At 38.9% G+C, this 12784-nt stretch overlaps 1 protein-coding gene across 1 annotated transcript; it reads left to right on the forward strand.

Moving 5' to 3' along the window:
- The first annotated feature begins 543 nt into the window (after positions 1–543).
- On the forward strand, positions 544–4221 carry LOC109166174 (putative G3BP-like protein). Its single transcript, XM_019315072.1, has 8 exons — positions 544–630; positions 1389–1546; positions 1683–1938; positions 2045–2244; positions 2341–2563; positions 2664–2845; positions 2936–3008; positions 3826–4221. Exons 2-8 carry the CDS (start codon positions 1391–1393, stop codon positions 4119–4121), a joined length of 1386 nt encoding a protein of 461 aa, XP_019170617.1. The 5' UTR covers positions 544–630; positions 1389–1390; the 3' UTR covers positions 4122–4221.
- Positions 4222–12784: the final 8563 nt, after the last annotated feature.

Below are 12784 nucleotides of genomic sequence, written 5' to 3' on the forward strand. Positions count from 1 at the left end.
TTCGTTACCAAAAGTGTGCAATTGAACTATTTAATGTATGTTATCAAAAGTGTGCAATTGATATTTTTAACGGGTAGAAAACAGGTTTCCGGTCATTTTTTCTTATGACATGTTCAAAAAAAAAATTATATTTTAAATTTCTTTGACAATTTTACTATATTAATAAAATTAAAAATTAAATTTTCTTTTGAAAAAAAAAAAAAAAGGAGGCAGCCCTCCTCCCCCAAGCCCCTTTTTTATAACTTGCAATTGGATAGATATACACGTCACGATGTTGAAAATAATCCACCAACAAGTCTTTGCCCATTGATATGCCGATGATATCAACTTAAGTAATACTATAAATATTTGCGCCGCTCTGGTTAAATATATAGTATAGTAATTATTATTAAAATGGAATGCGCATCAAAAATGTAAAAATTCGAAATTGTATTACATAATAATTAATTTTAAACCTTAGAAGCCTTGCCCCTCAAGGAAATTCCTTATGAAGTCTCCATTTTGAGCCCGATATTTTTCAAGAATCCCGAATACCTGCGTCTTTCCAACTATAAAAACGTGCTGCGGTTGCCTCTCAAACCCCCACTCTCTCCCCTATCTTCCCTCTAGCAGTCTTCGCTGTGCAGTGAGGTTAGAAACATTCTTTTTTTTGTTCGTAAATTTTAAGGGTTTTTTGGTTGATTTCTGTTGTGGGTGGCGTCTTGTGTTCTTCTTTCTGAGCCTGTGAATTTAGAAACATTTGTTTGTTGATATATATAATAAAAAACAAAGGGGTTTTAGGGTTTTTTTAGTTGATTTATATTGTATGTTGCATCGTGTGTTCTTCCTGTGAGGGTATAAACATTCTGTTAGTTGTTCATAAAAAAACAAAGGGGTTTAAGGGTTTTTTTTTTGGTTAATTGATCTCTGTTGTATGTGGTGTCTTGTGTTCTTCCTGTGAACCTTTGAGGTTATAAACATTCCGTTGTTCATAAAAAAACAAAGGGTTTTAAGAGTTTTTTTTGGTTGATTTTTGTTATATACGGTGTCTAGTGTTGATTGCAATCTTTGACAGTAAAAAAAGATAGAAAAGATTTGATTTTTTATTTGTTTTTGTTTATCCCAGTTTATCTTTTGGCTTTGTAGTGTTTGTTTACCCCAAGTTGCAGTCTTTGAGTGACAAGGAAACTCGCATGCATTAGAATCCTAACCATAGTTTACCTCCTTAGGGTTGCCCTAGTTTTTGGCTTCTTAGGGTTAACGGCGGGGTTAAGGATTCTGTCTTTAAAGTTTGGGATTCGGAGTATTGGAAATTAGGGTTTTTGAATGTCTAATTTGTAGGTCTCTTTAAGATCAGAAATTTACTGCACCTTGTGTTTACCACCATTATTACATGTTTTTTGATGCAGAGATGGCAGGGACCCTCTCTACTGAGACTGTGGGGAAAGTCTTTTCTCAGCAGTATTACACCATTCTGCGTATTAAGCCTGAGGAAAGCTACAAATTCTATGAAAATTCAAGTGTGGCAACCTGGGATGATGCCAAGGATTCTGTGACAACACTTGATGTAAGTACCATGTCACTGTTCTTTTCGATTTTCATTATTCCATTCTCTTTTTCTAGGTTGCCTGTTTCTTGAAACTGTTAATGTTGTCCTGTTTGTGTTTTTTGTCAATTTTCATGTTCTGCAACACATGTTTCAGGGAATTTGCGAGATGATCATGGCTTCCAACTTCAAGGGCTGTCCGGTTGAAGTGAAAGATGTTCACTCCCAAGATTCCTTACAAGGAAGCATTCTTGTTGTGGTTACTGGTCTTGCCACCTGGAAAGACAATTCGCGGAGAAAATTTAGCCAAACGTTTGTTCTTGCTAAACATAGTACTGGTTTCTTTGTCATGAATGATATTTTGCGGTTTTTTGATGACAAAGAACCAAAATCCCCATTGGTTGCTGATTCAGGTAGTTATATATGTATGTATATCTTTAGTTATAAACTAGTCTGTATATAGTACATATTAATTGGATAATGTTGCATTCGTAGAAACATTAAATAATGTCTCTTCAGAACCCGCCCAAGAATCGGTTGATATATCCATACAAGTGGAAGAATCCTCTACTGATGCTGATGGGAAGAGTGCTTCTGCAGATTCAATTGATGTTAAAGTAACAGTCGAAGAAGTTGCAGAAACTCGGCCTAAGCAAACGGTTTCTGAGGTTGTTTCCGACGTGAAGGATCCTGCTCCTAAGTCATCTTACTTAGAAATGGTTAGTATATATGTTTTTCTTATAGAATTCCACAAATATGGTGCGTAAAGTTTTTGTTTATGTAGTTAGGAATAATCATACCGTGTTTTACTGTAGTTGTCGAAGGGGAAAACATCCTCGACCCCTGCACCAACAACCCGGTTTGTCAGGGTGTCTGCTTTCGATGATCTCTCGGGGCAAGAAAAGGCGAAACCACTTGCTGCAGCACAAAAAGGTTCGCCTAAGGCCATGTCTGTGGCGGCTTCCACTGCCGACAATGTGACCAAAGACGAAGCTCCTCCAACTCCAACCAAAACTGCAGCAGAGACTATTCGTGCCCGTGAGTGTAAAATCAGTTTTTTTTGGTTATGTTGTATATAACGCGTGCATATATTGCATACTGAACCATTATCGTCGTGTTTAATTTATATGGTTTCCAGCAAAGGGAATATACGTTGGGGGATTGCCACCGAATACAACCGTAAATGATCTCACCGATGCTGTCAAGAAATTCGGTAGAGTCAGAAACGTTGAAGGTGTTCAAGTCGTCGTGTTGGAGGATAAATACTGCTATGGATTTGTACACTTCCAATCTGCTGATTCTGCAAAGAAGGCAGTTGAGGTAGTAACTTAATTAAGACCTTGTTTAGTACTCCTAAGTCATATAGTGTCTCAAGTATATATATATATAAATCATCTTGGATTCTTTCAGGCTCAAGGCATCACTGTAAAAGGAAAGGAGGCTTACATTTCTTACAAGAGACTTGGGAGGAATAATGCAAGAGGTAATACAAAAAATGGGTCAAATTTCAATTTGTTTTCTTGATTTTCGTGCCTTTACCAGCCTCCGCCCAACTCGAACACAATTCAAAATTGACCACGGTTGAGTTTGTTTAGGAATATGAGTTTGTCTTGTACTAGGAATGGGAGTGAAGCGGGTGGAGGATTATATGCCTATAAATGTATTGGTTTTATCTCTAAGGGGTTGTGTCAGCACTAACACCATTACTATGAATATAAGAATTGTTTCACCCTCGTGGGTGTAGGCACTTTGCCGAACCACGTAAATCTTGCTTTTCTTTACCCTTATGCCATTATCAGTGTTGTAAAACTCGGCTGCCTAGCCGCCTAGGCGCTAGGCGGCCACTTGCCTTGGAGTTTTGGCCTATAGGCGGCCAAAACTCGGTCGGCCGCCTAGGCGGCCGCCTGGGCGGTCAAACTCGGCCGAGTCGACCGATTTCGTCCGATTTTGACCGTTTTGACCGATTTTGATCGATTTTGTCTAATTTTGACCGATGTCGTCTTTCATTAATTATTGATTTTAATATTATTATTGACATTATGACTTATAAATTATCATTATTTCATTTATTTAGATGTGTTATTTGAGTGAACGTTGAAAACAACCTCATTAAAATTGTCGAACTACAAGTCTTACACTATTTTTTTTAATTTTTTTGGTGCCCGCCTAGCGCCGCCTAGAATCCGCCTAGGCGTTAGGCGCTGCCTGGCCGCCCGACTAGCGCCTAGTGCAACCTTGGCCATTATTATTGTTTCTTGTTCTTGTTAATCTCAACAACCACAAACTTGTGATATATGCAGCTGCTGCAAACGGCAATGACAACCGGGGCAGGTCTCCATCGGGCAGAAGCAAACCCAATAGCCGAGCTCCATCGTGCAATGGCCATTCTAGCAACGGTGAGACTCACCATTCGGGCGCAAACCAGCACAACAACAACAACAACGAGAATGGACACAAAAGTTTAGATGGAAGCGGTGGAGAAGCCGATGGGTGGATTGAACCGAGAAGGAGGAGGAGGAGAGGGAGGGACCAAAGGAGCAATGGCGAAGCACTTCGAGATCACACAAGTGGCACTGCAGCCACTAGCCAACAGTAGAGAGATATCTTCTTTTGTTTTGTTTTAAAAGGCTTATAGTTTTTTTGGTCCTCTTGGAACTATTACTATCTCATTGAAATTATTGAGTTTTCTTCTTTAACCTAAATTGCCTATGAGATATGATCATCGAATCATATATTTTCTTATATATTGTGTCTATATATAGTATGTGTTTTTATATATGCTACCATAAATAATGAAAATATATTATGGAAAGCTATAATAACCGATAATATATTATAGAAACAAATATGATATTTTTCTCCTGTAAATTTACTTCATAGTGTTCGTATCTTTAAACTTAGAAAAAGCATCATGTAAGATATAAGACCTAAATTGCCTGAGTTATGATCATATATTTCTTATTGTGTGTCCATATATATGACCATATGGACCATATATAGTAGGTTTGTTTATATAGAAAATATTACATGTACTCTTATTTATGCTTTCAAATTTCTACTCTCACACTTAGGGGGTGTATTCAATCATGACTTTTGTAGAGTTTTAAAGACTTTTAAAATGATAGATTTTAATAAACTTTGATTGACTTTCATAGAGTCCTTCAAAAATTTTTAAAACTTTATAAGACTATCTAAAAGTCTATATAAAAAACATTCATAGACTTTTATTAACTTTTTATTTTAAAAAGTCTACAAAAGTCATTGAAATTCTAAATTGAATACATCCTTACAAACTTTCAATGATTTTGATTCTTATCATTTACAATTTTCTTACAAAACATTTATAATATATCATAACATTCTTCTTATTATATAGTTCTTCACCCACATCAACATTCTCAACATTATTATTTTTATCCATAGTATGCTGAGACTTATATGCTAGTTACTTATATATATTATTAATAAACATCAACAAAAAAAAAAAAAACTATTTCATTAGAAATTCATAACAATATTGAGCAATAAAATTTATAATAAAAGATAGTTAGGATAAAAAATTCATAGAAAAAAATAAAAATCAATATAAACAAGCAATAATGAAGTAAAAATAATATTATTTCGAATTTTTAGATGAACATTCTAAAGTTTAGGAGAGAGAGAAAAATTGGTAGAGTTTATGTATAACGAAAATATAGGATAATGAAGAAAAAATAATTTTATTGAATTTAGATAGGTTCATATAGAGCCGTCAAAAATGGGTTTTACCCGTCGGGTCGACCCGTCTCGTACCGCCATAGGTAGGGGATGGGTTCTTCAAATTTTGATCCGCCAGGAGGCGGGCTTTTTAGCCCGTCCCGCCTGGGTCATGGGTCCAGGCGGGGCGGGTCAGGCGGGTCACGGGTTTAGCCCGCGACCTGCTAATACATATATATTTTGTATATATATTTAGTATTTAATACATGTTATTTTGGTTTGTATAATTGTGTTAGTGTGTTATAACTTATAGGATTATAGATTTATAGGAATACAATACTAGGTAGTGTTACTGTGTTAGTGTACTGTATGTCTGTACAGTGATTCTTTTTTTTTTTTTTTTTAAGGATATTGTACAGTGATTTTTTTAAAAAAAAAAAATTAACACAGCGAAAAATTTTGATTGGCGGGCTAGCCCGCCCCGCCAGCGGGCTTTGACATGGCAGGGCGGGCCGGCCACATTCCAAGCCCGCTAAGAGGCGGGCTTTTTAGCCCGTCCCGCTACGAGGACGGGCTTTGGTATGTTTTGGCCCGTCCCGCCCCGCGAGACCGTTTCGACGGCTCTAGGTTCATAGAGTTTAAATAGGGAGAAAAAAATAGAGTTTAAATAGAGAGAGAAAACATTCAAAAGTTGTTAGAAAGAGAATTTGAAATCTTGGGATTGATGATTGGATTTCAACTATTTATATTTGAGAAGGAAAAGTCTACAAAAGTCTTAAAATTAAAAAAGTCTACAAAAGTTCGTAACTTTTTGAATACCACATGACTTATAAAGATTCTTTAAAAGTCTTAATCGAATACCACACGACTTCTAAAGACTCTTTAAAAATCTTGATTGAATACCGTCTAACTTTTAAAGACTCTCTAAAAGTTTGAATTGAATACCTCCAAACTTTTAAAGTTCATAAAACCCTCTAAAACTCTATGAAAGTCATGATTGAATACACCCCCCTTAAAATAGACACTTAGGACTTATATGAAGAAAACAATTTATCAGAGTCTATCAGGCTACATTAAGAAGTAAATTTGAGGAAATAAGATTAGGAATATATGTAATAGAACTCGTGTTCATTTATTTAATCGGTACATGATAATACCACCATTATCAATACAATTACGAAGTCAAAAAGGTACTACTACCATCAATATCGTTTACTTTATACTAAAGGTTGACTAATGCAACTAAACGGTAATTTAATTAGAAAAAAAAAAAAAAAAAAAAAAAAAAAGAGGAAGAAAATTGGTAAGGGGTTGTGAAAACACTAGTGTATTTCTTTGAGTAGTAAAAGTTTCAAACTGATCTGATTAGAAGCCCTTATTCAGTGTATTTATATACGTTGGAGCGATTAATGCCCAAATATGAACTAAATCCTTAATGGCCCGTTTGGTTCACGGAATAGGCCGGAAATGACATAGCATTCCTAGTAATAGGCCTATTCCTTTGTTTGGTAACTATTTCTATTACCAGGAATAATATTCCTGGTAATAGCCTATTACCTCAAATAAGGTAATAGCTATTACTAGGGCCCCCTGGTATTAGCCTATTACTGAACGCTCAGGAATAGATTTTAGAATCTATTTTTTTTACCCTTTTCTTTAACCTAATTTTTTATCCTATATATAAATTTATCCTATTTCACCACCGTCGTCGCCACCACCACCACCATCGCCACAACCGTCGCCGCCCCCACCACTTCCACCGCCACCACCACCACTACCACCCCAGCACCACCATCGCCACCACCACCATCGCTGCCGCCGTCGCCACCACCAGCACCGCCACCAGAACCACCACCCAGCAGCACCATCGCCACCACCACCACTACCACCCCAGCAGCACCACCACCACCATCACCACCACCGCCACCACCATCGCCACCACCACCACCACCGCCACCACCCTCGCTATCATCACATATTTTTATAAGGGTATTTATGTCTTTTAAAACATATTTCATTTCTATTCCTTAAATCAACCAAACACTGTAATATAATTCCTAAAGTCTATTCCTTCCGCGAATCAAACAATAGAATACAATTCCTATTCTATTCCTTGCCTATTCCATTCCTTATGGAATAACATTCCTATTACCTCAAAATTCATTCCGTGAACCAAACGTGCTGTAAAATCTTTCTGATTATTTACAAATTTATTGATTACAATTTTCAAAGAATGGAAAATAATATATTAAAGCATGGTACGTAATAAATCACACCCAGATTATACCTTCTCCCCCCCCCCCCCCCCCCCCCCCCCCCCCCAAAAAAGGTTGAATCTTATCTCCAACTCTAAGGGCCTTTCACACCTCGGCCCGACAAAACATTTGAGAGGATGTAAATTTTCAGTTAAGTTGGCATTAATCGTTTGTGATGGAAGAACAGAAAGATATGATCTAACAGACTGGAAAAGTTGACTTTATTCATCAAGATGACAATATATATACACAAGTATGGCTCTAACCGTTCTAACTACTTAGCCATGATGGATTTACATAAAGGCCCTTTAGCTTTTCATGCAGCAGTGTTGTTCTCTCCTAATACCCCCGTAAACTGGAGTATGATGATCCTGAATGCCCAGTTTAGATGTGAACAATTGATAGGATGAGATTGAGAGAGCTTTGGTAAAACCGTCTGCAACTTGATTTGACGATGTCACTGAGAGAAGTTTGATGAGCTCTTGATTAAGCTTTTCTCGCACGATGTGGCAATCTATATCTATGTGCTTTGTACGCTCATGGAACACGTGGTTCTCTGCAATGGCAATCGTGGATTTGTTATCGCATAATAGGGCAGCAGGCTTCTGTGGTTCTATCTGCAAGTCATGCAGCAGTGTTGTGATCTACTGGACTTCACAAATGGTGGCTGCCAAGGCACGATATTCAGCTTCGGAGGACGAACGAGAAACCGTGGCCTGCATCTTTGATCTCCATGATATAAGTGTAGAACCCAAAAAAATATAGAATCCTGTTATAGACCTGCGAGTATCTGAGCAAGATGCCCAGTCAGAGTCTGAGAACACATTGAGTTGCATCCTGCTGGATTTCAGATAGAACAGGCCTTGGCCACGGGCCTTCTTGATGTACCCGAGAACTCGGTGTGCTGCTGTCATATGCTCAGTTGTTGGTTTGTCAACATATTGGCTAAGTTGTTATACAGCGAATGTTATGTCCGGTCTTTTGCAGTAAGGTAGAGTGGCCTGCCAACAAGACGCCTGAAGGCAGAAGCATCGTTGAGGATGGTGCTTCCTTATTTGGTCAAGCGAATTCCAGGAACCATAGGAGTATTAACCGGCTTGCAATTGATAAAACCTGCCTCATCTAGAATGTCCAAGGCGTATTTTCTCTGACATAGGATCCGGCTTTCGTCATGTGAGCTTCGATTCCCAGAAAATAACCCAATGAACCGAGATCTTTAATCTTGAAGGATGTGTCTAGGAAGGCTTTGAGTTCTTTGATTAACTGTAAATTGGGGCTTGTTACTAGTATGTCATCCACGTATACAAGGATGGCAATGAAGTCTTTAGCATTCCCTTTAGTAAATAGAGAAGGATCAGATATAGATTGCTTGAAACCTCTATGAATTAGTGCATTACTTAGCTTGGCATTCCATTGCCGGCTAGCTTGTTTTAGGCCATAGAGGGATCTCAACAGCTTGCATACTTGTCCTGGATGTTCTCCTTGAAACCTGGGTGGTGAGACCATGTATACCTCCTCATCTAGATCTCCATGGAGGAACGCATTGTTGATGTCTAACTGATGAATGAACCAATCCCGGGAGGTTGCCATGGCTAGGAAGGTGCGAATGGTAGTGATCCTTGCAACTGGTGAAAAAGTTTCAATGTAATCTATTCCCAATTGCTGAGTGTAGCCCTTGGCTACTAGCCTATCCTTGTGGCATTCTACTGAACCATCGGCCCTTAGATTTACCTTATACACCCACTTACACCCTATAGGTTTCTTCCCAGAGGGTAAATCGACTAGAGCCCAGGTGTTGTTGTCCTGTAATGCTTTAATCTCTGCTGCCATTGCTTCCCTCCAACAGCCGTGTAGTATGGCTTGATAATATGTTTGTGGCTCATCAATAGAAGTAACTGCCAAAACAAGCTTCTTGTGTGGCAAGGAGAGATGGTTGTGTGACACAACTTTGGATAGCATGTCAGGCGATGATCCCTGTGTCATAGCAGAGTCGCAATAAAAGTCAAGTAGCTTGCTTGGGGCACGGCAACATCGATCAGATCGCCTAAGTTGAGCAGGAGACGTGTTGCAAGGTTGAGCAACAAATTCTTGATCAGTGTGGCTGATGGGATCTTCTTGGTTACTGTCATGGATGCTGCAAGGTTGTGACACATCAAGATCTACTGGCTCATGCGTCTTTGGTGTATCCTGGAGATCTACTGGTTCATAAGATTGTATCATGCTAAGATCTGTTGGTTCATAAGGTCGTATCATGCTAGGACATGCTGGTTCATGAGACTGCGAAACATTGAAGTCTGCTGGCTTATGTGACATATTAGAATCCCTTAGATCATAAACATGTGGCTCCAAATTCATGTTCAGAGAAGCAGGGACATTGGGAAGTGAAGGCACTGCATGTGTAACTTCTTGACTGTTATCATCTTTATTTGACATGGGAAATTGAGATTCATTGAAGGTGACATCTCTTGATATAAAAATAGAACCATCCTCCAGATTGTACAACAGATAGCCCTTGATTCCGGCTGGAATGCCAATGAACATGCACCTTCTTCCTCTGGCTGCCATTTTATGTCTAGCATTTGGAAGGGTAGCAGCGTAGCATAAACAACCAAACACTCTAATATTACTGATGTTTGGATCATTCCCATACAATCTCTTGTAGGGACTTGACAAGGCAATAACTGGAGAGGGAAGCCTATTAATAATAATAAAAACTGCATGCATAATACAGTGCCCCCAAAATTCTAAAGGAAGATTAGCTTGAAATCGTATAGATCAAGCAACATTAAGGATACGTTGATGCTTACGCTCTACAACGTTTTGTTGCGGTGTGTAGACACATGAGCGTTGATGGATGATCCCATTCTCTAAGAAGAAATTTTCCATTTTAAACTCAGGCCTGTTGTCACTCCGAATTACTTTTTTCAAGACACCAAACTGAGTAAACACATAAACATGAAAATTCTTCACAAAATGCCTTGTTTCAGACTTGTTCTTCATGAGATGTAAGTATGTAACCAAGTGAATCTAGAATAATCATCAACCAAAGTCAAGAAATAATAGTCTCCTTTTAAAGAACGCACATGAAATGGCCCCCATATCAATGTGAGTCAAATCAAAACAAGCTTTTGAATTAGTAACACTTATTGGAAAAGGAGAACGTTTGTGTTTAGCCAAATGACATATATCACAAGCCACATTCTTATTTCTAGAAGTATCAATATCACATAAGAGATGAAGTTTGTTTGTTGGGAAATGCCCCAACCTTTGGTGCCAAATTTCTGGGCTGGCACACTGCATGTCATATTTCTAAGGTGGTAGTCTTGATGATTGCATCAAATAGAGACCCCCTTCTTCCCTAGCTAATCCAATTATCTGCCCATGATTCTCCTGGATCAAGCACTGTTTGGACATGAAAGTTAGTCTATAGGCAGCATCATGAATTAATTTGCTCACAGAAATGATGTTGAACTTGAATAGGGGAATATATAGTGCTTCTTTCAAACATAGGCTGTCACTGAATCTCATATCTCCAATGTACTTAACAGAAACACGTTGCCAGTGGGAAGGTTCACTTTAATTCCATTAGCTTCATGATAGTTATCAAGAAAATCAAGAGAAGATACAATGTGGTTCGTAGCTCCTGAGTCAAGAATCCATGTAGAATTATTCAAAGATAAAGAGTTAACCAGATACTTGCCTTCAGAGGAGTGTGACTCATCAAATCTTGGAGTCAAGGCAATTGCAGCTGAATTTGGGCTAGATGATCCTTATGCTTGACTTACTTGAGTTTGCAGATAAGAGATGACTTTATGCAGCTGTTTGGGAGAGAAACCAAGATCTCCTGCACTGCTCGTTGCTGCTATAGCTTGTTGTTTGCCTTTGGATTTGAAACCCGGCACCCAACCTGGAGGGTAACTGTGTTTTTTGTAGCACTTGTCGATAGTATGGCCAGACATCCCGCAGTATGTGCACTTTTCCTTCATAGCATTATTCCTTCTACCATTGAATGAGTTTGGAACTGCTGCCAATGTTTCATCACTTATGAGGCCCTGCACAACATTAGATTGGTTAACATCAAGCCTTGCTAGAGTTAGATTAGTAAGGCTGATTTGCCTTTCTAATTTTTTTGCCATAACGAAGACTTTATACACATCCGGCAGTGGATATAAAATGAACACGTTGGATTTCAGATTGTTGTAGTCATCGTTGAGGCCTTGCAAGAACCATATCACTTGATCTGTGTCTCTCTCTTTTTTGATGATGTCCATGAGATCACAGCAGCACCTAGGAACGCACTTGCAGAGAGGAAATGGTCTCAGAGTGTTCATTTCCTCCCACAAAGTTCTGCATCTCGTATAATACTCATTAACAGAGATAAATCCTTGCTTGAAACCGTAGATCTCACTCTACAAACTTGAAATCCTCTGTGCATCCTGCTGAGAAAACCTGCGTCTTAGATCCTCCCATATGTCCTTAGGATTGTCAAAATGCATTAAGCTTTGCGCTATGGAAGGACGCACAGACTTGAAGATCCAAGAGCAGATCATTAAGCTTCATCGTCTCCAAGCGGCGTAGTGGCTCTGCTCTTTGCTCGGCGGTGGAGTGCTCCTGTCGACGAGTATCCACTTGTTCTTTTTCTCTAAGGCGATCCTCATTGATACACTCCACGTTCCGTAGTTCGCACTCCCGATCAACGCCGGACTGACGAGAATTGCCGATGCGCTGTCACTGGAGCTAAGAAACAATGGATTCTCCAACTCATGAGTGTTGTAATTCCTTTCGGACTGAGATAGATTCCTCTGTGGAATCGTTCCTGGAGCCGCTTGATCTGGTGATTGCGTGACTGGCGAAGCAGCGTCCACTCCTGGGCTACTTTTTCCATCGCCGGAGATGGCGGCGACGTATGAGATACGCCGGTGCTCTGATACCATTTCAATTAAGTTGGCATTAATCGTTTGTGATGGAAGAACAGAAAGATATGATCTAACAGACTGGAAAAGTTGGCTTTATTCATCAAGATGACAATATATATACACAAGTATGGCTCTAACTGTTCTAACTACTTAGCCATGATGGATTTACATAAAGGCCCTTTAGCTTTTCATGCACCAGTGTTGTTCTCTCCCAATATAAATCACTGTATGTAATTCAGTGGTTTGACATACATAGTCAAATGCTGGTGCGCACAAGAGATATGTCTATTTTAGGCATAATTTCCACATTGCCACATCTTAGTCTCTTTTCTCAAATACTGCCTATTAAATCATTAAGCTAAGTCCGTGCGGACCCAGATTATATATTCTAT

The sequence above is a fragment of the Ipomoea nil genome, unplaced genomic scaffold (genome assembly GCF_001879475.1).
Source record: "Ipomoea nil cultivar Tokyo-kokei standard unplaced genomic scaffold, Asagao_1.1 scaffold3087, whole genome shotgun sequence".
In the NCBI taxonomy this organism is placed as follows: Eukaryota; Viridiplantae; Streptophyta; class Magnoliopsida; order Solanales; family Convolvulaceae; genus Ipomoea; species Ipomoea nil.

Excerpts from the sequence above, each read along its gene's own strand:
- LOC109166174 (XM_019315072.1), top strand. The coding sequence starts at position 1,391 with ATGGCAGGGACCCTCTCTACTGAGACTGTGGGGAAAGTCTTTTCTCAG. Across the intron at positions 1,547-1,682 it reads ATTCTGTGACAACACTTGAT|GGAATTTGCGAGATGATCAT; the intron begins GTAAGTACCATG and ends CACATGTTTCAG. Across the intron at positions 2,564-2,663 it reads AGCAGAGACTATTCGTGCCC|CAAAGGGAATATACGTTGGG; the intron begins GTGAGTGTAAAA and ends TATGGTTTCCAG.